Source organism: Onychomys torridus, chromosome 6 (assembly GCF_903995425.1).
Source record: "Onychomys torridus chromosome 6, mOncTor1.1, whole genome shotgun sequence".
NCBI classification, from domain to species: domain Eukaryota; kingdom Metazoa; phylum Chordata; class Mammalia; order Rodentia; family Cricetidae; genus Onychomys; species Onychomys torridus.
Genome location: NC_050448.1, coordinates 57,074,031 through 57,101,510, shown reverse-complemented (window position 1 = coordinate 57,101,510; position 27,480 = coordinate 57,074,031). Strand labels below are relative to the sequence as shown.

Sequence of the window (27,480 nt, the reverse complement as noted above, 5' to 3'; positions counted from 1 at the left end):
TGATCCCATCACAGTCATGGCTTTTGAAGCTCCATCTATCTTTTAGTGAATGATGTCTGTAAATAACATTAACATGGTTGGGGAGTGCATGTGATGAACAGAATCTTTACCTCACTTTCATAATGGATCAAGCAGCTCCTGGTTAACCCTTAACCCTGTCTCTGAGTTTGCATCCTCAGTAGCCAATAATGAACCAATGAAGTTTTTAAATAGTTATATGGTAGTATATACATAAACATATGCATAACACTATATATATTACAGTGGATCTATAGGAATATCTGGGAGAATGGGCAGGGCATACAGATATCCATCAGTCTCAATGAGAGTTCAGAGTTTTTCATTTGCTTCACAATAGATCCATCCAAAAGTCCAACTCACAAAACTCCAGTTTCCCTGAAACATGTTAGTTAGGTAAGTGGGTTTCAGAAAAGTGCAATGGCATTAGGAAGAAAGCAAAAGCTAGCTCACAGAATGTGTCAAAAAGCCTTTGAATCTCAAATGTCATGTATTGAATAACAGGATTTCTCAAACTCATCATCTTTCCATCATCCCTGTGTATAACTAGACACATGATTGAAACATTCTAACTGTGCATCATTAATTTCAGCTCTATCTGGAAAGTTCATAGCAACTGTGAAAATAATTTTTTTAAAAAATGGCACATAACTAATCAATATGTTCTCCACTCCTTGTTATCAATAAAACTAGAATTGACCAAGAAATATTTAGTTGGTTATCATAGTTTTGACCAGAAATTTCTCTCTTTTACTCAAATACAAAAGCAAGCACTTGGGTCAACCAACCTCCTAGTTTAGAGAAATCAAAGACAGGAGCTTCTGGGGATGAATGCTAGGACATGTGCAAAATCATGTACATCTACTGTGCATCTACATCCCAGACTCACTGCCGTACTCTGCATGACAGCCAAGCCATGGAATTATATTAGGTGTCTATGTGGATGAATGGAGAATGAACTCATGAGCCACACATGGAGTACTGTTTATAGAAAAGAGTAAAATCTTGTTATTTCAGGCAACATGAACAAAACTGGAGAACATCATAGTACATGAAATAAGTCCAGCACAGAAAAAGAAATAGCACATGCCTCACTGATCTCTGGAAGCTTAAAGGACTGATGTCATGGAAACTGTACATAGACTAGTATTTGTCAGACACCCAAAGAGTAGGGAAGGGATGACAAGAGAAGATGACTGATGGGCACAGGGTTACAGTTTGGAAGAAGGGATAATGAATTGTTCTGTAGTGCAGTAATACAACTGTGGTGGACAAGAATTAATCGCCTATTTCAAAAGAACTATCAGAGAAGGTTTTGGACATTCAAAAATTAGAGATGATTGGAGATACCTCATTCCACCAGTGTAAATTATTTATAATGCTGAAATACTGCATTGTCAAATAAATATGGGCAGTAAAATATTTTTAATATTTAGAAGAAAAATAAATTAACAGTCTTCAATCTTTCATGTTGGGAGCAGACGTCTCAGGAAGCTATGCACTCCTTAACAAGGGGCATAGTTTTGGAGGCACAAATTATTCTTTCAAGAAAGTGGACTAAGGCAGACATGGTGGCACCAACATGTAATCCCAGCATACAGGAGAACAGTCAAGGACAGGGATCATGAGTTTGAGGCCAGCCTCTGAGACCCTGTCTAAAAACTTAAAAAGGTGGGTGAGGGGAGACTGGCTAGTATCCCGAGAAGTGGATATTGGCTGCAGATGCCCACTGTTGGTTCATAAGCCAAGCATGAGTCGATGTAGTTAAAGACTACTCCTCTCCCTCTCCCCATCTCTCGTTTCCAGAATAAAACAATTAAATAGTTTACATAAAGTGTAGGGAGATCATCTTCAATCCCAGCACTCGGGAGGCAGAGCCAGACAGATCTTTGTGAGTTTGAAGCCAGCCTGGTCTATAGAGCGCGATCCAGGAAAGGAGCCAAAGCTACACAGAGAAACCCTGTCTCAGGGGGAAAAAAAGTGTAGTGAGAGAATGTGGTTTCTAAACCTCAAGTCTTTCACAGAAGATGAGGTCAAAACCTAGAAGACAGAATCACCATAGTTCAATGGACACATATTTGCTTTTCAATGGACACATATTTGCTTTTCTCTTCTTATATTCTTGAAGAGAACTTTAGCACCAGAGGTATGTTCCATTTAAGGTCCATAAGGTGGAAAGCATTTGCCTCTTGAATTAGAGACCCTGTAATTCCACTGTCTCCTTCCTCCCATGCTGAGGTCTTGAGAAAACATAATTCTCAGAGGAAAGCTTGTCAATCTCTACCAAGGAAGATTCTATAGACCTTCCAATGAGATGCAGTTTGAAGGCATGAAATCTAAAGGAGATGTCCTATTGAAAGGAGATATACCAAAGAATGGTCAAAGAGGAAGAAGATGTGATGATCAACCCAAAGACACCTGGCATGGAAACCCTCAGAGAAACAAAACATGGAAATGATGTTTTGTCAGTGTCAAGAGGCAAGCCCTTAAACCTTATATGATAACTGAGACCAACAGGAAATTATAAAAATTCCTCAATAGAAATGCATTGACTTTCATCAAAAACTTTCAATGGTTCTCTAAATGTCTGTAATTTTCCAGTTTGGTTTATAAAGTAAATTAAGAAGTGCTGAAATGCACTATCAGGAATAGAATAGCTGATTTTTTTTTAAGTATTTAAATCAAACACCTAAAATGCAAAACAAAGCTTCCATATATTGTTAAAATGGTCACACACAGTGAATGCATCAAGATCTGATTTCAGGGCTGGAGACATGGCTCAGTGGTTAAAAGCACTGGCTGTTGTTGCAGAGAATCCATATTGTAGAATTCTATTCTCCACACCCACATGATAGCTCACCACCATTTGTCACTCCAGTTCCAAGGAGACATGGTGCCCTTTTCTGACCTCCATGGGCTCTATGTGGTGTACAGACATACATGCAGGCAAACACCGTACACATAAAAAATAAAATTAGAAGGAAAAAGAATCTGGTTTCAATCTAGAGAACATTTCCTGACCCATGCCTTGTTCTTTTTTGGCTAGTTGGTTGGTTGATTTGGGGTTTGGGGTTTGTTTATTTTGCTTGCTTGCTTGTTTGTTTTTGTTTTTTTGTTTCTCTGGTTGGTTTGATTTTCCTAGACAGTGTTTCTCTGTGTAGTCCTGGCTGTCCTGAAACTTGCTCTATAGACCAGGCTAGCCTTGAACTCAGAGATCTGCCTGCCTCTGCCTCCTGAATGCTGGCTTGATCTGTTCTCAGAAAAACATCCTCCCTACCTTCCACCACACCATCTGTCACTCCTTAATTGTTAAAGGTACAGAAGCAGGACGGTACATACACCTGAATTTGCAGTAGGCCAACTTTTTGAAGACGCACAAATCTCCACTTACTACATATGAACTCAGAGATACACACATGTTGGGGGTTTCTAGCTAGAATGACATGTTGGTTTCATAAGGGGGATCACATCTGGGAGAAGATGCAAGAGTGAGGAATGAGGAAGGGGAAAAAGTCAAGTTTTCAAAGAAAAGACTGAAAGGAAATCAGCAAAGAATTGACAAGGTCACTCCAAGAGAGGGAATGCTGTGTCCTGTTTTTGGTAGGCCCTGTGCTTCTGGATTTATACCAAATAGAGACCCCAAAGAAGAGAATCCAAGAGGGAAAGGTTGACTTGTTTTAGATTCTATAGATTGAAGGTCCATCAATTACCAAACACATCCAGAGGTGCTCTCTGTAATCCTCCTGTCTGTTTAAAAATGAGAGCGCATCCCCTGGGACCTACATAGAAGGCCCAAAGAAACTGGCTTTACATGATCATGTAAATGGAAAGGAAAAATAAATGAACCAAAAATAAGAAGATGTAGGCTTGGAGTATTGGAGTTGATATATTTAAAGACCCCAACTGACCACATAGCCAAGCTTTATTGAAATCCAGTTTTCAAACAAATGAAGTATATACATATGCCATTTACAAAACAAATAAAAAAAACCTTTGGTATATGACAGAAATTATTAATAATTTGAGGTATGCTAATATGCTCATGTTTTATCTTCTAGTTATGCACGCTGAAATACTTACAAATGAAATAATACAATGCCCATGACTTCCTTCAGATTAATGTAGGAACAGGAAATGAGTGAGTTAAAGAGGGAACAAAATTGTTGTGAACTGGGAATTGTGGACAGATACACGGAGATTCATTTTAATGCCTTACCTACTTTTGCACACTTTTGGTGGTTTTTAGTTTAATCACTTTGCTTATGTGTTTATTTACTTTGGTCCTGAGGATAAGTGCTAGGTCCTCACACATATCCTCAGCATGTCCTCCATCACTGAGCTATAAGCCTGGCTTCCATAATAATTTTGAAAGCACGAAGGCATTTAAACTTGATTATCCAATCAAATGGAAGTCCTTACAGACACATTTTAGTTTTCTGACAGGTAGATTCAGTGATGATTTGCACAGTAAACAACAGCTAAAGAAAGACTATCAAGGTGGCATCAGATTCATTAAGGAAAGAGTCTGTTTAAGAGTCTGACAGGAAGGAGAGATGGCCTGGGGAGTCATTTTGAGAAAGTGTCAAAATTTGCTATTGCTTGACTGTAAGACACTAAGCAGAGGAAGGCTCAAAGATGACTTAGAAAGCAGAAACCTGGTGGATTTAACGCAGCTGTGTAATGAGGAAAAACAGGTAGGTCAAGAGCAGAAGTCATTAGAGAGGAGTTGATAAACATACCCTCAGGCAGTCTGAGAACCTAAGGGACCAACTGCTATGGAACACAAATTCTTTAGCTAGCCATGCCCGAAAATAATAACTAGTCAGATGTGTGAGTTACTTATAAATACACTATCATGAGTTAAACTTACTGTAATGAGATAACTGAGTAAAGTTAATCAGCTGGGTATAAATGAGGCCGACCTGTAGGCCCACACTCAGGAGGCTGAGGCAGGAGAACTGGAGGTTTAAGGCCAGTATGGGTACATAGCAAGACCCTGTCTCCACAAGAAAAGCATCAAGTCAACTCTTCTTAGAACTAATGTAAAATAGCCCCAAACCCTCCTTAATAGCAGTAATTTTTACATCCTTTATCCATTTCATCTAGTGCCAAAAACCTGTTTCTTGTTCTTTTAACTAATATAAGTAATCCTTCTTTTATATCACTCCCAATGTCTCTATTACACCAAATAGTAAAAAGGAAGAAACACTGTGGATGCCCACCACCAAGACTTCTGGACAGTCCACCCAGTTATCATCAACAGTACTGTATATTACAAAGAAATTGCAGTATCACAAGATAATATTAAAAGGAAGGGAGATCTTCTTGGGAAGGCTTGTTTAAAAAGACAACATTGTTATCATCCTAAGCCCAGCTGAAATAATGTCTCTTGAATTTCACTGATGAAATGAGACAGTTTTATAAAATTAAAATTCTATCATATCCATAATATACACCAGTGTTTAGCATGTCTATCCTTGAAGTTTGACCTTGATCAGTTTTTTTAAATAATGTTTCTTTTTTTCTAGAGAATTTCATACATATGTCTAATGAAACAAGATCATATCTACCCCATCCCCCCACTCTAATCCCCGCTCCATATGCCCTCCAACATGTCCCCCTTACAACTTCCCATCTTCTCATGTGTTTGCTTGTCAATCATCCACTAGGTCCAATGAGTGGTGCTAATGTGACTGTGGGTGTTTGCTCATCCACTGCAGTATAGGAAACCTACCAGTTGCCACACTCTCAAAAACCAATGATTCTTCTTTACCAAAAACCTCTTGCTTGCTCATAGCTCCTCAGTAAGGCATAGGGCCTGGAGAACACATCAGACATCTATGAACCTTGGCCATTTTTAAGGTTTAGAAAAGCATAGCCCCTACATCCTTTACCTGAGCAAGTGACCTGCAGCCAAGGAAATCACTCAGATCACCTCAGACTTCCCATAAGAATTGGAATGCTGTCTCAACAAAGAACAAGAAGCAGAAAGACGCACTCTGCCTGCCCCTTTGTTCTTCGCCCTCTTCACTGACTAGGTCCAGGCCAATCCATCATGATAATTAACCACTATCACTAAATCCCAGACTTTCTCTGCTGCTTGGTCCCAAGACATTATCTGAGGCCACCATCCCTCACTATTTGCCATCAAATAAACGAGAAACTGAACCATTTGTTTGAACTTCAAATAAATACACAGCCAGGGGTTATTTAAACTGATAATGCTCCAATTCTGAAAAACAATAAGGCCGAGCCAATTGTGTGAAATCACAGCGTTTGGAGCACTGGACTACCCCGTCTCCTGCCACTGGAATGCTCACCTGTGACAAGTCTTTCCTCACTGGCTCCAGAGAGCTGCCAGAGAGAGCCTTGGCCTCTAAGAAAAAGGGAGAGGAAAGGATGCTGGGGAGTCCTTTATCATCTAACAAGGGACCATAAGCAGAAGAGAATGTTCAGAAATGAATAAAGCATTGTTTTGTGAAAGATAGTAAGTTCTCCTTTACATTGAAAATGGTTGGGGGTGGGGACTGGAAAGAAGGCTCACTGGGTAAAGTGCTTGTGCATACATGAGTACCTGAGTTCAGGTCCCAGCGCCCATGTTAAAAGCCTGGCAGCTCAGGCCCTCTGGATAAGTGAGACAGTCGATTAGCTTGAACTGTTTGGGAGGCCCCCAGGCAGTGGGCCCGGGACCTGTCCTTAGTGCATGAGCTGGCTTTTTGAAACCCAGGGCCTATGCTGGGACACTTTGCTCAGCCTGGATGAAGGAAGGAGGGGACTGGACCTGCATGGACTGAATCTACCAGGCTGAGCTGAATCCCCAGGGGGAGTCCTTGCCCTGGAGAAGATGGGAATGGGGGACAGATTGAGGGAAGGGGGGGGGCAGGAGAAGGGAGGACAGGGGAATCCGTGGCTGATATGTAAAATTAAAAAAAAAAAAAAAAAAAAAAAGCCAGGCAGCACACACTTGTAATCCCAGTGCTGGCCTGCAAAGATGGGAAAATCCCAGTGGCTCAGAAGTCAGCCAGTGAACATCTGGTCTCCACATACAAGGGAATGTACACTCACATATAGATGTGCATACACACACACACACACACACACACACACACACACACACACACAAAGATGGTTGAAATTTTTGCTTTTATCACACAACTAAGTGGGAAAATAAACAACCCAAAAATCAAAGCAAAGGGGATGAGAAGGAATTCATCCCAGAGCAAATTCCTTAGGCACCAGATGAGAAGGAGAGAAAATGTAACAGGAGCAGACAGCTGTCAGGACATGGAACACTGTGGCTAACTGTTGACTTTGTGACCATAGGTTCATTACTCACAGTCATCTAAGAGAAAATTTCCTTTGGAAAACAGGAACTGCTTCACAGGAAATGCTTCAGGCATCATTTTTCCGTTCAAGGAACCTTTTCACAATTTGAAAAGCTCATTGCTAAGATTCTTCTCCATTAAAATGTCTTCCTATGGAGTCTTACCTTTCTGGATTAAATGTCGAACTCCCTAACTTCATTCTCAATCCAATCATTTGAGAATAATCCACAGCTTCCAGTTTCTTATTACGGTGCCTGAAACATTCCACCATGGTTATCTTCCTCTCATATTAAACTGTGCAGCCCTTGAGGCAGGAGATGGTCTTCTTCACCTTTTTTATGCACTGCACTAAACCTTCTTTGTGTCAAGGACAAACAAGAGCTTGAGAAAGTCTATTTCAGTGCAAAGAAATATGTTATACTTTTTAGTGATGATGAAAGCAAATATCTCTGAGCACACAACTATTGCCCTCTTAAGGCAAGTATCCATTCATCACTCATCCAACAAATACTCTCAAAATGACAGCCCATTAAACAATAAAAAATGCTAAACATTTTCTATTCATTCAATTCTTCCATTTCAATGTTTTCCCTAATGTAGCACAAGTCTCTAAAGTTCTTATTAATAAAATCAAACCTGGAGCCAGTTACTGGGGTGAATGCTGGAAGATCAGAGAAGCAAAACAAGCCACAGCCATCTCACCTTGGCAGTTCCTCAGCTGATCCTGTTTCCTCAGACTGGAAGCCTCTGAGTCGTCATCCAAATGGATCTCAGCTGAACTGCTGCTCAAAAGCCTAAAAGCTTAACCAGGCTCTAGCTCCTGGTCCTCATGCTTTAAATACCTGTCTGCTTCCTGCCATCAATTCCTGGGATTAAAGGCTCTTGCTACCATGCCTGGCTGTTTCCAGTGTAGCTTTGAACTCACAGAGATCCAGGCCGATCTCTGCCTCTGAAATGCTAGGATTAAAGGTGTGTGTGCCACCATTTTGTAGCCTCTATATCTAATGGCTGTTCTGTTCTCTGACCCCAGATAAGTGTATTAGGGTGCACAATATTTTGGGGAACATAACATCACCACACCCTGACTCCCCTCCTTTGACAACATTACTCATTTTCTGTGCTACAAGTAGTTTTTCTTTCCCTTGTAACAATCCTAATTTGATGCTTCGGATTTAATATTTTAATATAATTGGACAGTTTTCCGTGACCGAAAACAGGGCCCCAGGTACTGTGGCATCTCCAAACATTTGCCTGCTAACAGAACGGTTAAACGTCCAATGAACTTGCCCTTGAAATCAGAGTTTATAAGAAAAGACAGTAGTCAAAAAAATTAAACCCTAATAAGGAAAGACCTCGAAGAGAAGTATAGCAGTCCACAAGCATTCAAAGAAATTAAATTATTTGGTAAATGACTTGTAATTTAATGATGGAGAGATTGGTTTACTTAACTCTTATTTACATGTATGGATTTCTAGGTGTTCAATTTGCATAATTAATGAATAATACTTACTATGTATCAGGAATCATTCTAAATTTACAAAGGTATATATAAAAGTAATTTCTTCTCTCACCAGCCCTCTAAACAGTGTCCTATTTTACAGATGGGGAAACCAAAGAGAAGGAAACTTAAGTGGTTTCTCAAGGCTAAGAAACGACTAACGGCATGGTTGATGTTCATCTTCTGCAAACTAATCCATTCTCAGTTTCTAACCATTAGAGTCTCCTTCGTCAGGAAACAGGGTTCCCACGTGCTGAAATTGTTCCTGTTATTTTATCTACTCTTTTGAGAGAAATTGGGCCAAACCATAGAAACACAAAATGTTCTCTGGAATAGTTGGTTTGTTATCCCCATGGTGATGAATTTTGGTCTGTGAAGTTCATACCCCCACACTTCAAGAAGAAAAGATTGCTTGTGTCTCTTTTGTACTTTACAGAGTCAGGAATATGGTCCAGCCTCTCTGAATGTAAATTTGCCAATTGGGTGAAACAAATGAAGACTGTTAGGCAGAGAATAACAACTGTTCTGTGTTCCCTGGCCCTTGCTCTGGCTTCACAGAGCAAGTGACTACCATTTGCTCCAGGCATCACATATCTAAAATCATTCACAAAAATCCACTCACCACATTCCCAAGCATCACTTTGATAGGGCATATTTCTGATTAAAAACCAACCTCCATGTTCCTGAATAGAAAAATTTTATACAAAAATATGAAATGACACTTGTGAAACTGGCCAGTTTATACAGACTTTGTTGCATAAACTCCTTCAATTTCTAGGAACGATTTATGATGGTAAATACAAGAAGTAAAAGAGTCGATTATATATGATCTTACATAAGATGGTATTAGAAGAATCAAAAGGAAAATGTTACAGTAGTTTGAATCTGGAATGGCACGTAAGGGCCCATTTGTTGAAGGATTGGTCCCAGGACTGTGTTATTGGGAAGTGATGAAACATTAAATACAGCAAGTTGGAGGACTAGTCTTCAGTGCACTGGAGATGGTATAGCATAGCTTTTCTCTCCAGGCAAAACATGAACATCTGGTAGCCATGGTGGAGCTAAGATAGCCTTGGCCCCTTAGTCATGATAAAATAATAAGCAAAACAGCATAACAACAGCTCAGTCTCTGGTGATAGCATTGGCTCTATTATATTCCTTAGTAGAGACAGAGAGAGAAAATTTTGACTTGGGATTCCAGACTTTTGTGAAACCATTTCCTTCTAATTGAAATATTCCCTCCTAGAGGGGAAACAATGGCTTCTAAGAATCAGGAAGCTAATGAGACCTACTAGACAGAGGAAACTCATGAAACTTACAGTACCCAAAGGTACCCTGCCAAGGCTCTAACAATGGTTGGAGAATAAGAATACTCTTCAGTGGAACTGCCTGAGCGTTGACATTGAGTTCCAATGATGCTGCTTTCAGGAGCTCATCACCCATCTGAGTGTGGGCTTTTGGTGATGCAGCTGCCTTTGGATTGACCATGGTCCTGTAAGCAACTCCAATAAATTAATTGGCTTGGCAAGCTAGACTTGAATGAAATCATCAGTCTGTCACTGATGCCCTACCTGAGATAAATAGACATTTGTTTGCATCTATCCAGGAAAAGTCACGCAACACAATTGGTACCCAAACAAAGACCCACATAACCAAAGAACAGTTGGAATGAACATTTGTACATCAATTACAATGGATGTACAACTGAGGCTCTTCCATCCGTAGGTGAAGCATTCACCAGAGTAATCTAACAAGCTATATTTTTCCTGTGGGGATGGTATACTGCCTTTCTACAGTGGCAAATGCATTAACCCTGCTGTGGGATACGACATGTTTACTACTGGTACAGGAGGGTTAGTAAATTGGAACCTTTCATATCCCAGTTATGAATAATCCAAGGACCTAAGGTGTTAGACAATCTGGGACAGTGCTCCAATTTGTTTTCTCGCATTACTGAAGCTTAAAAATATGAACTCTCATGGGAACATGCAACGCAGAATCAATTGGAAGAATTACAGAAAAGAGAAACTGAGAAAAATTCAGAGAAACTCTCAAGAGTGGGAGAGATTTCCATGAGAGGAAAAACATGTCAAACTTCCTTGTCTAGGACTTTTATAAGCCTATGATGGAAATTGGACAAATGGTGAGGTAAATGCTGTGAGACTGATTAGCTCTCTGAGGTATATTGGGCCAACTCAGTAGAATGCCCACATACTCTACAAGTTTTCCTGCCAACCAGGGAGGTGATCATGAGCCTAAACATGATCTCAGCATGCACCAAACACCCAGCTAGGTGTGGTTAAAGTCCCTCTCTGCCATCTCTGACTTGTGCTGGCAGATACTAATTTTGACTGTCTGCTAACTATGAACTGGCTGCTGTTGCTACCTCTGACATTGCAATGACTCAAATGTTGTAAATGTATTAAGCTCTCCTTGTTCTCACATTTACATGATCTACTTATCATGGCAGAGTTAACTCTATCACAGCTTTATATTTAACTCCTTACCTATTGGGTCAGCTGGGGTGGTCACTTAGGTGAAAGGTTCTTATTAGAAGCCATGCTCACTTCCAATTTAGACTAATAGAATTAGCTGCATTTCAGAGCAAGACTAGCTGGAAGGGCATAGTGTTTTCTATCTGTTCCTCAAAAACTTCCAGGAGGGGACACCAGCCTGCTGTCACTGGCCCAGAGTCCCATTCTTCCTCTTATCTGGTCCACTTGCTATCTCATACCCCGCAGCAAGTTCCTCTTAGCCCTAGTGTTCCTGGCTCACAGCTTTAACTCTGAAGTCTATTCTCACTGTTTGATATGTTATCCCCTTGCAACTTTCACCATGGGCCCTTTTCTCTTACCAGATATTGGAAGCTAGTCCCTGAATCCCAACCCAGGTTGAACCATACAAGAGCAGAGCATCTTTGGGGAAACTCAAGGTGACCTTCTCTCTCTCTCTATGTGGTACAGAGCGGTGTGCCTCCATGAGTGAGATATACATACTGTGTGAGTACAAGCAGGAACCCAAATTGACTGATGGACCAGAGAATATATCACAGTCTCTGAAAGTAACACATACGGTTTAGGATCCTAAGTGGCTGTGGTGTCACATGCATGGTCTTGGAGGGGGCAACAAAACATGCAACTGGGGCTACGCAATCTGCCCTGACAAAGAAAGACTAACAAGGAAAGGAATTGTTCATGTTATCCTTCATATTAGCCTCCAGTTTGGAAGACAAATGAAAAAGGAGGATGAAACAGAAGTGTTGGCTTGCCATTTCTTAAAGATACAAAAGGAAAGAGAATAAGAAAAATTACTAGCCGGGGTTGGTGGCACACGCCTTTAATCCCAGCACTTGGGAGGCAGAGGCAGGCGGATCTGTGTGAGTTCAAGGCCAGCCTGGTCTACAAAGTGAGTTCCAGGAAAGGCACAAAGCTACACAGAGAAACCCTGTCTCAAAGAAAGAAAGAAAGAAAGAAAGAAAGAAAGAAAGAAAGAAAGAAAGAAAGAAGGAAGGAAGGAAGGAAGGAAGGAAGGAAGGAAGGAAGGAAGGAAGGAAGGAAGGAAACGAAGGAAAGGAAGGAAGGAAGGAAGGAAGGAAGGAAGGAAGGAAGGAAGGAAGATTACTAATTTGTTAAACATCCATTCCTGAGATCAAAAACGTGGAACTCATGAGTAGAATCAGTCAGTATGGAGGGAGAAAGTGAGAAAGAAATGATGTATGATGTGGGGAAACCCAAAACAGCTTGTCCACACAGCTGCCATGACAGGTGCAGGTAACACCCAGATCTAGGAAAAACCATACGCTGACTCCATCTAGAGATGGGCCAGCATCTAAGGGGAAGTAGCTGACATCCCAAACATTCCAACCCTTAGATAAGGTTAGATAAGATGGCCAGATGTCCCTGAGCCTAGCACACACCTATTTCCCTTTTATAGACACCCCTAGACGAATGTCAGCCAATCAGGATCCTGAACCCTGGAAATCCTCTCACCCCAACCTCTGCTATGATTAAAAAAAAAAAAAAAAAAAAAAAAAAAAAAACCTACCTTGCCCAAGCTCAGGGCTCTTCTCTGGTCTCACCACTGTGTCAGAGACCAAGCACCAAGCTTGAAATAAAAGCTCTTTGCTTTTACATGTGGGATTCGGTCTCCATGGTGGTCTTTTGGGGGTCCCTACGATCTGGGCATAATACATGATAGCCCTCAGGATCAGTGAGACTCTTAATACAGAGGAAGAGAAAATCCATGACTCAGCATGGACACAGGAGCATTAATAAAGGATTATACAAGAAACCACGATGATGAGGAAATTCTGATTCTGAACTGCTTGAACTGTGAAAAAGCGTTTAAACAAGAAATAGAAGAAGCCCTCATAACCTGGTTTACGAGGCAATGGAACATGGGATATAAGAGTGAATGGGTAAGTCTGAGTCCCAAAGATGTGGAGATACTAGTTAACTGCTCACACACCCTTGAGACAATACAATTAAAATTTGTCCCCAGTGAACTGGCTTAAATAGTCCATTAGGGACATGTGGTTATAGCTAGCTGGGGTCCCCATGAGTACAGGGACTAGAAGACAAGAGGAATATCTTTACTGAGGAGACTGGGAGTGAGGGAAAGGACATTCTGTGCCTGTTCACCAAGCCTAATGAGATGGATTTGCTGAATAACTAAGAAAGAAAATTAATTCCCAAAGGGCTTTTGTTACTTTACTGAGCCACAGGTAGGACATGATCTTCATGACATAGAAGAGGTTATGGTAGGTCTGAATGACTTAAGAAATGACTTAAACATTTAAACTGGAAATTACACAAAGGGGTGTGTCCAGGACACCCACTGTCCAATATGATGAAATTTGTGTAAAGTCAGACAGAGTTCCTAGGATAGATTTAAACACCAAATGCTGTGTAGTGAGCCTCAGGAAAGCTTTAATGACTAACCATCAGTTCACCAAATACATAAAAGAAAGAATGGAAGGCAGAGTGGTACAGTTAAAAAGGATTGTTTGTCCTAGAAGTGGGCAATTATTCCACCAGAATATTCTGTGTACATTTCTCCCCTACAAGAAAATATACTGGGGGTAGAGACCATATTCCGAGCCCAGGATTCCTTCAGCATCCAAATATGGCTAAAAGGGTGATAACAGTCATGGCATTGGACCAGCCTTAGCCAAGCAGTGGAAGGCAGCCCAGTGGAAACCATCTAGGGTGGAGAGATGCGTTGTGGTCTCTCAGTAGTGCGGATGAGGAAGCAAGAGCAAGACAGGAGGTGGAGAACAAGTGGATGGAAGAAGGCTAAATATGGCCCTGCCTCCCCCTCACTCTACTCTATTCCACATTGATCTTATTATAAAACAATTGATACAAATGGTAAGATCCTTTAATGCTTTTTAAGAGGAACTCCCTACATTTTGAAAAGTATAACTCTAGCTGCTAAATCCAAAGACCAATTGGCACTTGCTTAAAGTGGACAGACCTTAAGACATCCTGCCCTCTCTAAAAAAGGTTTCATTATATAATGTCCTCGAGTGTCTTGGGTATGCTACAAATTTGGAAACACATCCAAAGGAAAAGTGAAAACAGATGTTAAAGACGCTGAGTGAAGGCACTCATTTGAGTAGAAAAAGGCACTCAGAGAATCCATGTTACTAAATAAAAACCTTGGTGCCAGGAATAGGTTACCCCTATTCTAACTATCTCTGCTATGATTAAACACTCTGATCAAATGCAACTTAGTAGAGGAAAGGGTATATCTCATCTTACCTTTTCAAGTCACAGTCCATTATTGGGAAAAGTCAAGGAAAGAACTCAATGCAGACATATGGAGGATGTTGCTTGCCAGCTCACTCTATGGCTCAGTCTCAGGCTCCTAGTTAGCTAGCTTTCTTGACTCAGGACCACCTTATATCCACTAACAATCAAGACAATCCTTCATAGACAAGCCCACAGACCACCTGATAAAGAAAATTACTCAATTGGGACTCTTTACAGGTGAACCTAAGCTGTGTGAAGTTGACAGTTACATCTAAGTACCACATAGACCTGTAAACAGTTGGCTAAGGAGACCCCTGACTTCTCACAAACCACAAAGTCTTTGTTCCTGCTGTTGGTTAATGCTGAGCTGGAGAGTAAGTCCTTATTGCTGAAGACATTGCACATTTTGGTCTTAGGATATTGAAAATTCAAGCTGGAACTAAGATGAAAACTCCCTTCATATTGCCTGGCTTTTACAGTACTAGAAATTCTATGCAGGTCATTTGGGAAGAATTGTCACCAAACTCCCTGCTCAGTTAGGGACTCTACATACTACACTACCAACATCCCAAGCAAAATGTGTCAAATTGCCTTCTAAACATTTGTGTTTACACCACAGATTGCTGTTCTTGTCAGGTGTGACCTAGGGGGAAATTTCTTTTTGTTGCCATGAGTGGTTGATATATGACTCATTCCTGGTCAAACTGCTGAGCATATATGACAGTTTCTATGCGTAGTGACTCAATGTTCAGCCACAAATGGAAGAACATTCCAAGACATCTATATTGCCCCCACCAAAGTTCGGGGAATATCATGAAAAGGTGGAAGAAAGGGCAGAGCTGGAGGAAGGGCACGTTATTAGGCAAATATCTCCTCTAGATTGTAATATCCACTCCTGTGGGGAGTGAGACAGGATTGGGAAGGTAATGAGACCCAAGAGACTCGAGGAACTCAGAAAGGTAGGAGTCACAAGGCCTCTCCCTGAGGTCATGTAAATAGTAAACAATCTCTAAAAGAGACTCTTCTGTGGATGAAACTGTCTACAAGTCACCAAGGGAGCTGGGATGCAGCTTAATGAGTCCTGATGCATCCTGGGCTGGGCTTTTTAGTGATACAGCTGCCCTTGCATTATCCATGTTCCTTTAAGGCTTCATCCATGTGTCTATATAAGTAAGCCTAATAAATCATTGGTTTGTAAAGTTAGACTTGGGTAGAACTGATTCTTCATTCTGTCATTGATGCCCTAGATGGAGTGAACAAAATTTGTTCATGTCTCCCCAGGAAAAGTCAAACGATACTGTTATTACCCATTTGTGTTCCCAAGCCGCATATGATCTTGAGAGTTACTAGACTATGCAAGAAGTAGATGCTTAACTGAAGGCTAAACTTCATAATTCAGCTGCCATGAGGCTTTACCCATGATGGGATGGCACTTTTTGGTGATGTAGCAGTGTTTGCCACTATTGTACGTGACCACCACCCCCCCATTTGCCTATGAGCTCACTGGCTTTGGATGGATCATTTCTTTGATACATCAAGGTAACAAGTGTCCATTCATCTCTCCTGAGGAAACATAACAGGAAGTTGTGGGAGAATGGCCCCTCTGTTCTCTCTCATTTATTTACTGTTCATGACATAAACAGGTTTGCTCCACTGCAATCTGCCACCTTGTCACAGGCCCAAAGTAATGGGCCAACAAATCACAGCAGGACACATTGAAAACTGTGAACCATGATGTCTTTTCTTTTTATAAGTTGATTGTCTCAGTTCTTTATGTCACAGAGAGCCAACAGGTGCAGACATTTAACAAGGTCTCCTTTTCATAACATGCAAAGTTTCAGTCAATAAGGAAAGTTTTAAAATGGCAATAATTTGAGCAAAAGACTTACTAAAACCAAATTAAATACTGGATATATAATATCCTCAATCTCACACACAATGTAAAATGAAAAAAATACAAGTAAGACCCTATCATCCTTCATTGATTGGCAAAAACATCATGGTGCCCTCTACTACCCACAGTGGGGAAGAACATAGAAGCCGGTACTATCAGACCTAACTCATAAAATGGTAAAATGTTGCACTATCTTAAGGAAATCAGCCATTTGCCTCTTCACTGTTAGAAATAAATAAAGAAAATATGTAAGCCCTTCCAACTGATGCCATTTACATATGTATTCATACGTGTGTGTGTGTGTGTGTGTGTGTGTGTGTGTGTGTGTGTGTAGATTCTAGTTAAATTGACCATTGATAAATGGAATTTTTGAGTTTTAAACTTAAAACTGAGTTTTAGACTTGCAAACCAGAGTAAGGAGCTCCCAGTTGGTATATCAGCCTGAGAGACTTCTGGAAAAGCCTTGCCCAAAGTTCTTCCTCAGGAATTATCAAGGAGGAAACCCTTCTTACCACAGGCAGAGGGAGCAAGAGCATAGACTACAGAAGCAGGTAGAGCCACATCCTGCACACCCGCAACCTCTGCCATAAGTGATCTTGGCTCATACAGTATGAGAGGGTTAGAGGCAGTCATCTAAGTAAGAAAGGACAAAGAATTGTGTAAAGGCAGGGGCCAATTACTGATTGCTTCAAGAAAGCAAATCAAGAGACATCAAGATGTTTGTCACTACGGATGTGGCTCCCACAGAAGCACACGGCTGGCTCTTAGACTTTTCACTTGGAACAATGGCTGAAGCTGATACTCTTTCCTGTACAAGGGACAAAGGTAGCCATTGTTGCAGGCTTGATTCTTAAAACACAACTCCTGGTCTGACTCCATGGACTAGTGAATACTGCCCATGTGACCCTGGCAAGAATACTGAACTTATGCTTGCCTCAGCTTCCTCGTCTCTAAACCAGGACTGACAGTCATGCCTATCTCCTAACTTGCTATCTTAGTGCCTAGAACCAGGCTGGCACAAAGTAAGTGCACCATGAGTGGTAGGTTAATTATTATTTCAAGGTATGTGGAATATGTATGCATGTTTAAAATTCACAGTGATGATTTCCTAGGCTCACATTCATCCTCATGGCAGCCAATAATGTCCCTATGGGGATAAAAGTCAACAAATACTTGTGAAAAGGAGTCCTTCCCTTTTGTGACTTCCTATGTCCACAGGCAGGAAGCCCCAGCACTTGCGTGAACAAAGGCTTTGATTTGAATGGCACGTTTAAGATGATTAAATACCATGAAACACTGTCATATCCATGTTCCTCTCATGCTTTTCTACTGCCCCCTATTTTTACTTCCCCTCAAATGCTTTCTCCTCACTATTTTGTGGCACATGTTCTCCCTATTTTGACCTCTGAACCATCAGAACTAGTATTCAGCCAGTCACTCTGATATGAATCTGGCTTTCATTTAATATACTTCATTTTCTTAATTATTCCACTTCCAGAGGAATAAAAACAACAAAAAAATTAGGGTGTTGTATTAGAGACAATTACCTCTTACATCTTTTATAATATAATGAGCATGGTGTGTGTGTGTGTGTGTGTGTGTGTGTGTGTGTGTGTGTGTGTGTGTGTTCTTCTTGGAGGAATAATAAAATGGAGCTTAGGACAGAATGAGATTTACTTGAGGGTTTCAGAGTTAAAATACATAACACTAGATAATCATGACAGAGATTTGCCCTTTATTTTCTATAGGTAAGTTCTATGTTTATCAGCTACAAGCTTCAAGATCATTTCTTGTTGAAAGACAATTCTCCTTGGCATTTCTGTACATCACACCAATCTAGATATGCAGTTTTGTGTTCTGTCTTGTTTGTTTTTGCCTATGTGGTGGTGAGGATCGGATCAACTCAGGTTTTCACACATGCTACAGAAGTGCTCTATCATGGAGCTGTCTTTCTAGGCCTCATAGTGCACTAATTGCTAGGCTTGTTAATGTAGTAAACTGTTCTGAAAGATTAAAACGTGTATTACTCTGGGATGGATGGAATATGTTTGGTTGCCAAAATACTAAAACCACATATCTTTCCAAGACAAATATTAGTCAGGTTTGCTAGCAGCCAATAGTAATACTGGAGATGCCAAGGTTAAGGTTCTTCATCAGAGACATAAACACATTATCAGAAACATTCACCAGAACACTGCCATATCACCCCAATATAAGCTCTCAGACTACGTACAGTTTCCATGCCTCAATTCTCCTACATGCAGAATGGAAAAACAATGCCTACTTCATAGCCATCATATGTTAATAAAATTTACAAATGAAATAATACATACATAATACACAATCCATCTATACCTCATAGCTAGACTCAAATACTGTTCAAGATAGCAATACCAGGTGACTTTTGGCTGCCTCTCCCCTCCAATAAATGGCCTGCACACTGGCTTAGTCTTCACTAGCCACTCTTCATCACAGACACCAAGGGCCATTCTCTACATCAGCAGTGTTTATCCTCCAGACAATGACTTAGCTAGCTTTCTCTCTACTTTTTTGTTTTTAAAACAGTGTCACGTACACCTCATTGAACTTGAAATCTCCATCTAGCCTAGGAGGACTCTGTCTACATTTCTGTTCCTTTCTATTACCTTCCTTCTAGTCATATACACATACATAAAAGAAACAAACAAAAAGGAAGATGTTCTAAAACGGTTCTAAATTCTTCTCCAATTGCCATTTAGGGATGGTAACAGAAACTGATGCTAACAGAAAACCAGTTTGTGTAACATGGAATAAGGGAGAATGAGGTGATGGGAAGTCATGAGATCTTTACTGGAAGAAGAATTATAGTAGACATAAAAAGCAATCCAAGAATTACTCAGTTATATAAAGGTATTATTCTTAAATGTTGAATCTTTATAGAAGTATTGTTGAAAAAAATAATAAGTCACTGGAGCCAGGCATGGTAGTGTGTACCATTAATAGCAGCACTTACAAGGCAGAGGCAAGCAGATTTCTCCAACTTCAAAGCCATGCTGGTCTACACAGTGAGTTCCAGGCCAGCCAGGGCTACACAGTGAGCTCCCACTGAGAGAGGGGAAGTGCGTATTGGAAAGAAAATAAAGAAAATGGTGGTTGTAGCAGTACAGCCACATGAGTGTTGGAACACAGCTAGGGAATATGCAAAGAAGATAAACTTTTAGCATCACCAAGCCCCAGTGAGTCTGAGCTCTCATTCTTAAGAATTGTCAGAACTTGAATGATGCCCATTCTCACCAAGCTTTAGTTGGCGTCCAGAATATGTTAAGGCACAACCCCACAACTCTATACATTGTAGCCATGATGAAAGGGAATATTGCAGACTAGCCAGTAGATTACTTCTTCAGAGAGTAATTTTAAAAATAATATTCATGATCATTTTCCAGAAGAATATGAAATTTCATAATATGTGTGCTGCACATGGCCAGATACAGCCCTTCTAGAACTTAAACTACAACTTTGTAGAAACTCCAGTTGCTGAAGATTCCGTTGAGACCTTACAACACTGTCAGTCCTAGACAACCACTTAGGGGACTGGATAAACTTACCTGTAACAAAAAATCAAAGAGAGCCATCTTGGACCATTCATGGTGATGGATTTCAGTGCAGCCCCACTCAGGTCTAGGAACCCGGCCATTCAGCCAGCACTTCTGTTTTAGCAACTGCTGATAAGTTCCCCAGGTGATCTTAACAGAAGAATGGCTGTCATTGCTTGCAGATGCTAGAGATGAGTCCCAGAGAACGATAGGACGAGGGCGGCCATCTACAGAATCAGAAAAGCAAACAGTTCACTTAGCATGCTGCCCTATTCAGTGGGCAAGTGTCCTCGGGAAGGTCACTTACTCTTTCTTACCTCACCCTCACCTGTCCAATGTGGGACACTGATTAAACAAATTCCATGGGCCCTGTGTCTTCACAAGTTTTGATATTTTTATATCAATGATACTCCTGGTTGCTGTGGATATCGCTCTGTGTAAATAAAGTTCTGATTGGCCAGTGGCCAGGCAGGAAGGATAGGCGGGACAAGAGAGAAGAGAATTCTGGGAAGTAGAAGGTTTGAGAGAGACACCGCCAGCCGCCGCCATGAAAAGCAACATGTAAAGACACTGGTAAGCCACAAGCCATGTGGCAAAGTATAGACTAACAGAAATGGGTTAATTTAAGATAGAAGAAGTAGATAACAAGAAGCCTGCCACAGCAATATAGTTTCTAAACAATGTAAGTTTCTGTGTGTTTCTTGGCTGGGTCTGAGCATCTATGGGCCTGGTGGGTGAGAGCGATTTGTCCTGACTGTGGGCCAGGCAGGAAAAAATCTAACTATACCTGGTCAGTTATAAGTCTTATAAAGTAGGAAGTTATTACAGACAAAGAAAAGAAAATTTAACAAGATTTATGGATGTGGCAGGAACAGGCTACTAACCACTCACTCAAGCCTCCTTTGGTTAGCATGGTTTTATTCCCCATCTCAAAGCAGCTACCACAAGAAAGGAAGGAATCCAGACATTTATAATTGTCTATTCAGGGTCTCTGAGCAAGAGCAGTCTCTGTTTGTAATAACAGCTGTCTGATTTGGGGAGGCTACACCATGATGCTGGGGGTGGGGAGAATTTTTAGAAGTCACAAATTTCAAAGAGAAATTGGATGCTTCACATCAGTGGCTGGAGTTTCCAAAAAAGGAAAGCAAGAAAACGAAGTGTTTTTGTTTCTGTTTTTCTTTTCTGATAGGAAACATGCAAGCACAACCGTGCTTTTGCAAAGGGATCATACAGTCGTCAAACATAACCTCATAAGACAACTTTAAGCAAATGTCACTTTTCCAACTATGTGCATAGATGAAATGTTTTTAAATGGCACTCAAGTTGTTTGGATCTCAGTCACTAGAGAGAAATGTAATTTCTATCATTGCTAAACTAAACAAAGTATGGTAAGGCCCAGTGGAGTCATCATCAACAGTAAAGTCCATGATGGGATCCACTGAACATTTCAGGCTTAAAACGGAACTGTCACCAGCAAGCCCCCATTTCAGCCGAATAAAGTCACAGAGATGGGGATGGGCAGATTTGCTTATAACTCAAACGTCTGTGTGGTGCTCTTGAAAAAAAAAAAAAAAAAACAACTCAACGACAAACCTCTAAAAAGCCTCTTTAACTCATTCTGAACAAGCCTGAACAATAGAGCCCTCAGGAATTCTAACGGGAATGTCCAGACATGCCCTGGGAATTTCTGAAAGCCCTTTGAAATGGGCTCGGGTGTTCGGAATCTCCAACTTTCTTCGCCCAGCTAGCAGCTCAACCTTTCTTACGTGTGTCTCACAGCATTCTTATCTACAGGAAACAGGCAGCTGCGTGGCCTGTTCTGAAGCTAGTAGCACACCAGTAAGTAAATGAACTTAATCTTTCTAACTGACCCCATCCCCGCATCTTCCAAAGAAAACTTGTTCTCCATTTCACCAACAGTGTAGGGCAGAGCATGAGGAAGGTCTTCAGCTTATATAGGATACGGCACAGTCACTGACACTCAGTTAAGAGAAGAAAGGTACCTCAAGCTGACCCAAAGGATCATCATTTTTACCATTACATTCCTCCTTTCTATTTCTTTTTACTAAGCAACTGGGCTCCTGAGACCTAATTACATTCTAAGATAGAAGAAGATCAAGACAAACTGTGACTACCCCAAATACGATGCTGATTTTTTTTTTAAGAGAACTAAATCCATGCAAGATGTGTCTTTCATGTGACGAAGACAAATCAGGCCTGTGTCACCCAATATGAATAGAAAATGTCACTCAACTTTCAGAGACAAACACACAGGACACCTGAATGACGAGAGTCTGTAAGCCAGTGTCCTTGACACTGTGACTCACAAACAGCACTTTTTATCTCAGAGCAAGAAAGTGTTCAAAGGGAACTAAAGTCTAACACTGCCTGTCACAGCACAGTCACTACAAAGGACAGGCAGGCAGCAGTTTCCTGTACAGTCCCAGCCCTGGGAGGAGCAAGAAGCGGTCTACAGAAGTCAAAGGAACCTTCTAGGCTACCTCCTCATCTTTAAGAGTACCCATGCCTTACTATAAAACTAAATAAATAAAACAAGTCTCCTTATTTCTGGCAATGAAGGAAATTCTACACAAGAATGTATAGCTAAGAAAAACACACTCACCAGCAGCCCACAAACCACCATGCTTTGTTTTCCAAACTTCCCTGCCCCTTTCACTCTTACCTGAATAAATAAAAAGCTTTAGACATTTAGGAAGAGAGCATGGTTAACTCGTGGCTGAAGCTTAGACTACAAACTCAACAGACCTTTGGCTCTCTGGTCTGGTCTATGACTTTGTGGCTTTGTAACATTGGACAGGGAACAAAGCCTCTCCAAGCCCGCCTCCTCCTGTAACACAGGATCGACTGTGTACCTTTGTAAATTGACTTCAGTATCATTAAGTAAGACCGTGCATTAAAAAGAAAGATCTTTCCTCAAACTTTTATCACTTCTACTTGCTGTAAACATTGAAAATCCCTTCCTAGAAACTTGTGGCCATATTAAATATATAATTGTTGTCTATAGCCACCCACTGTGTAAGATCAGCATGATAGATAGGTCTACCCTGACTTGAACATTATACCTCACTAACACGTATATTTTTATGTTGACATATATAAATTAAATGAAAGAAAAAATAAAGCAAACAAATAAAATCATCATCTAGTGTTTAGCATAAATGCATTATCAAGAAATGGTTTATAGCAGCTTTTCTACATATGAGCCTTCTACAGCCTCATAATGCACCAGCCTTCAGCCAACCTTTGATGCTTACTGAGCAACTACTATATGCCATGCAGTGTTTTAGAGACTGAAGCTAAATTATAAACAAATAGGTATCAACTTTTATTTTTGCTCTCATGAAACTTAATTTTTCCCAGGATAAAGAAGCAGAAATTATACAAAGGAAAAAAATTGGACCATTTCATATATACAGACCCTAATAATTGTTTCACTAAATATTGTAGTACAGCTGCCTTTCTTACAATTAAATACTTAAGTAGCACAGCTGTGATTGTATTACAGTAATATAGCCCAGTGGCTGCACACTGTGCAAAGAGCAGTGAGTAAACACTGGGAGTTTGTTAGCCTCATGGTTTCCACCACAGCCATTCAGTTATATGTTGGCTTGGTGTGACAATGACACAAAAGAGTGGCAGATAGTGAATGACAGTTGGTTGTGACTAAGCCAATACAGTTTTATTGTAAACACTAAAGTGTGAATTCCATGTGATTTTCAAGTCTTGTAGTAATATTAGCAATGTTTTTTATTATTTTTCAGGCATATAAATGTAGGCAACACCATGTAGAATTGCAGAAATCAGTTTATGAAATCAAAATAGGTAGTGGGCCATTTTGGCCATAAGCTGTTAACTCTTTCTTGCTCATGGGTTTACCATTTCTCTTCTGTAGATCACCAAATTCTTGGATGTTTTTTGTTGTTTTGTGGGGTTTTGTTGTTGTTGTTGTTTGTATTTGTTTGTTTGTTTGAAACATGGTCACACTATGTAGCCCTGGCTGGCTTAGAGCTCGTTATGCAGATCAGACTGGCCTCAAACCTTCAGAGAACTCTTGCCTCTGTTTCCCAAGTGCTGGGATTAAGTGCACATCACCACAACTCATGGCTTCTTCCCATCCCCCAGCTGCAGGTTTTCAGCTGTAGCCATAGCTACACTTGAACCTTCATTCCTCTTGATTCAGCCCCCGAGTGCTGAGGTTACAGCACACCATTCTTAGTCACTTAATATACTTTCTATTGTGATCATTAAGAAGTCATCCTCTACCTGCCAAAGGTGGTTCAGCAGATAAGCACAATTGGTTTTTCTCCACAGCTGTGCATGTTTCCTCAGCAAAACATAAAGACCTCCTTTCCTTTCCTGTCTGGGAAAGAGATTCCCAGAGAAAAGAGAAAGCTAGTGATCTGTGGCTCCCTAGTTAGTGAGTGGAGCACAGGACCTTTCCCATCTTTGAAGTTTAGACTTCCCCCTGTACCTGAGTATGTGTGACCCTCACAGGTAGGAATATCTGTCAGTGGAGCAGCAGATCCCAGAGCAGGGAGTGCCATTGAGGGGAGAATTCCACTTTATATAAAATATAGCTTTGAAGGGGGTAAAGGAACATTGATAGATCTGAGTGATGACGGGGAAATGGTCTCTGAAAACAGGAGCCCGGTTAAAGGCAATCGCCCTGAAGTGTTTTCAAGATGAGCAGTGTTCATCTCCTCCCATTCAGATTTGTCAAAATGATGCAGTGCTGTGCTCTCCGGAGAAATCTTAATGGTGAAGAGATAAAATTCTAACTGTCAGAGTGGTGGGAAAGCAGCCTTTGACGGATGTGAGGATGTCCATGTGAATTAAAGGTTACACTGCTGTCTTAAAAATGAGGTTGCCAGTAAAACTCCTTTCTTCCAATATCTGAATATCTCCTCAGAATTTTGATGTTCTCTTAAGTCATTTTTTTTATTTATTTATTTTTTTACTCAACAGCACAAAGAAGATATTCTCTGGGGAAGATGGACATGAAAATTAACCAAGAATGTATGCGCTGAACAATCTCCTTTGTCTACATGTATTAAATTCCCTTCACTTTAAACACTGTCTGACTGGTTTTGCTACACTATAGGGGCAGGCCAAGCATGCTGTAGGAGTGTGAATGTCTGCCTGTATTTATCACCCGGCAAAAATAAGCAAAAGTGTTCTGAGCTGGGAATCAAAAGCCCTTTCTATCGCACGGGCCAAGTTCCAAGAGTCCTTGTGAATGAGACTAAAAGGAAGTAACAGTCCAGCTCAGAGCCTTTCACTAAGCATAACTCTACAGATCTGGGAAAGAAAACATGGGCTAGTCCAAGCCAGTGGAGCATCTTCATTGGAGGAAACAAATTCCATGGGCTACATCACAAGCACCAGCAAGTTACCAACAGAAAGCTTTATACTACGGGTTGCCCAGTGCAGAAAAGCAGTAAGGTGTTTGTGCCTGCTGCTCCAATGGTCATGTCAAAAATATCTAGGTATGAGGATTCATTAAGTCCTATCAACTCCATTATCCTTCAAGTGCCTGGCACAGCAGGATTTGAAGAATTAAAATACATATATCTATTAAGAGCTGGAAAAATGGCTTAGTCATTTAGCTCTTTTTTTCTTTTCTTTTAATTATTTTTTTATTTTTATTTTATGTACGTTAGTGTTCTACCTGTGTGTATGTTTGTATGAGGATGTCAAATCCCCTGGAACTGGAATTACAAACACTTGTGAGCTTCATGTGGGTGCTGGGAATTGAACCCAGTTCCTTTGGAAAATCAGCCAGTGCTCTTAACCACTGAGTCATCTCTCCAGCTCTTGCTGCTCCTTTGGAGGACTGGAACCCAGTTCCTATCACCTACATCTGGCAGCTAACAAACTTTTATAACTCCAGCTCCCAGGAATCTTCCTTCTTCTGGTCTCCAAGGGTACCAGTACATAAGTGTCATACATACATAGGGACACAAGATTACACATAAATAAAAATAAAAAATTCATCTTTTCAAAATAATAGATGGGTGCTGGGTGTGGTGGTGCCTACCTCATTCCAACATACAGAAATAGAGGCTGGGGCATTTTGAGGTCATGACAGCCTGGTTTGTATTACTCTTTTTAAGTCAGACTGAGCTGCATGCAAGAGACATTATCTCAAAATACTAAGGAATGGGGTTTGAGCTCACTAGTAGATCTTTTGCCTAGTATGCCCAAGAGTACTGCAAACAATCTCTCTCTCTCTCTCTCTCTCTCTCTCTCTCTCTCTCTCTCTCTCTCTCTCTCTCCTACTCTCAGGTTATACATACATACATGTACACACACGCATACATATATACAATTTTTCCCACCTACTCTCTTTTTTACTTTTGAGATTATAAAGTATAATTATATTTCTCCCTTCCCTTTCCTCCCTCCAAACCCTCCCACATGTCCCTCTGACTCTCCTTCAAATTTATAAACTCTTTTTTATTAATTGTTACTTCACAAATTTATGTATACATATATATATATATATATATATATATATATATATATATATATATATATATATATTCCTAAATATAACCTCTCAATAATGTTACCTGCATGTACACAATTTGACTGAAGTGAACAGGCAGATGAAATCTCTCGGCTTGAAGCTGGTGAGTGTGACAAGCTAACACGTATGAGAGAGGCCCAAATAGGAATGTAGATTTGTGATAGCCTTGAGAGAGGAATGCGTTGGAAGAGTTAGAGGAAATTTTCCATGTATTCAAGATGTTAGGTATTGTTAATTTATTTGTCCATTGAACAAGTATTTAAAAGTGTCATTTACTCTCTGGACTTACCTGGTCCTAAATTTGGGGTAGAAAAAGTATGAATGACGTATATTAAGAGAGGAGACCTTATTAGGAAGCTCCCTGAGGTTCCAGGCAGGAGCTGAGCCTTATAGGTCTCAGAACTTAATAGAATCAAACAAGTATACACATAGAGCATGTTCAACAGCAAGTGAAGAAGTGCATGGACTGGAACGGTAAAGAACTGAAGACTGAGCTGAGATGTGTGGTTGGAAGTCACAGGTCACTAGGAGAGGAAAGTTTGCTAAGATGTAACTTGGGCTCGCTATGGTAGGGCAAATAAAAAAGCCACACATTGTTGATTTTCTCCTGAAGCCACCACGTGCTCTTCAGGACCAGAGCCAAGACCTAGCACTCCGAGGAAGATACTAACCTACCCAAGATGCACAGACAGAACTTTGTCAACCTATCTTGTAAGACTGTGTAAATCCAGCTAAACAAACGCCGGCACTGCTGAGTCTTAAAAGGAAACAAATCTTCATCTGGTTTTATAAGGTTTCTTCATTTGAAAGGACAAAGGGTAGAGACATAAGATTATGTAGCTTCCGTATGTATAGATGCTACGAAACTAA

General features: G+C 40.6%; 1 protein-coding gene across 2 annotated transcripts in view; it reads right to left on the bottom strand.

Moving 5' to 3' along the window:
• The window catches only part of Gask1b (golgi associated kinase 1B), a 55,702-nt gene that overhangs the window by 13,557 nt on the left and 14,665 nt on the right, over nucleotides 1-27,480 (bottom strand). For both annotated transcript variants that reach the window (XM_036190366.1, XM_036190364.1), the window contains exon 3: nucleotides 20,073-20,287. In XM_036190366.1, the coding sequence (XP_036046259.1) occupies nucleotides 20,073-20,287 (215 nt within the window). The remainder of the gene's footprint in view (nucleotides 1-20,072; nucleotides 20,288-27,480) is intronic.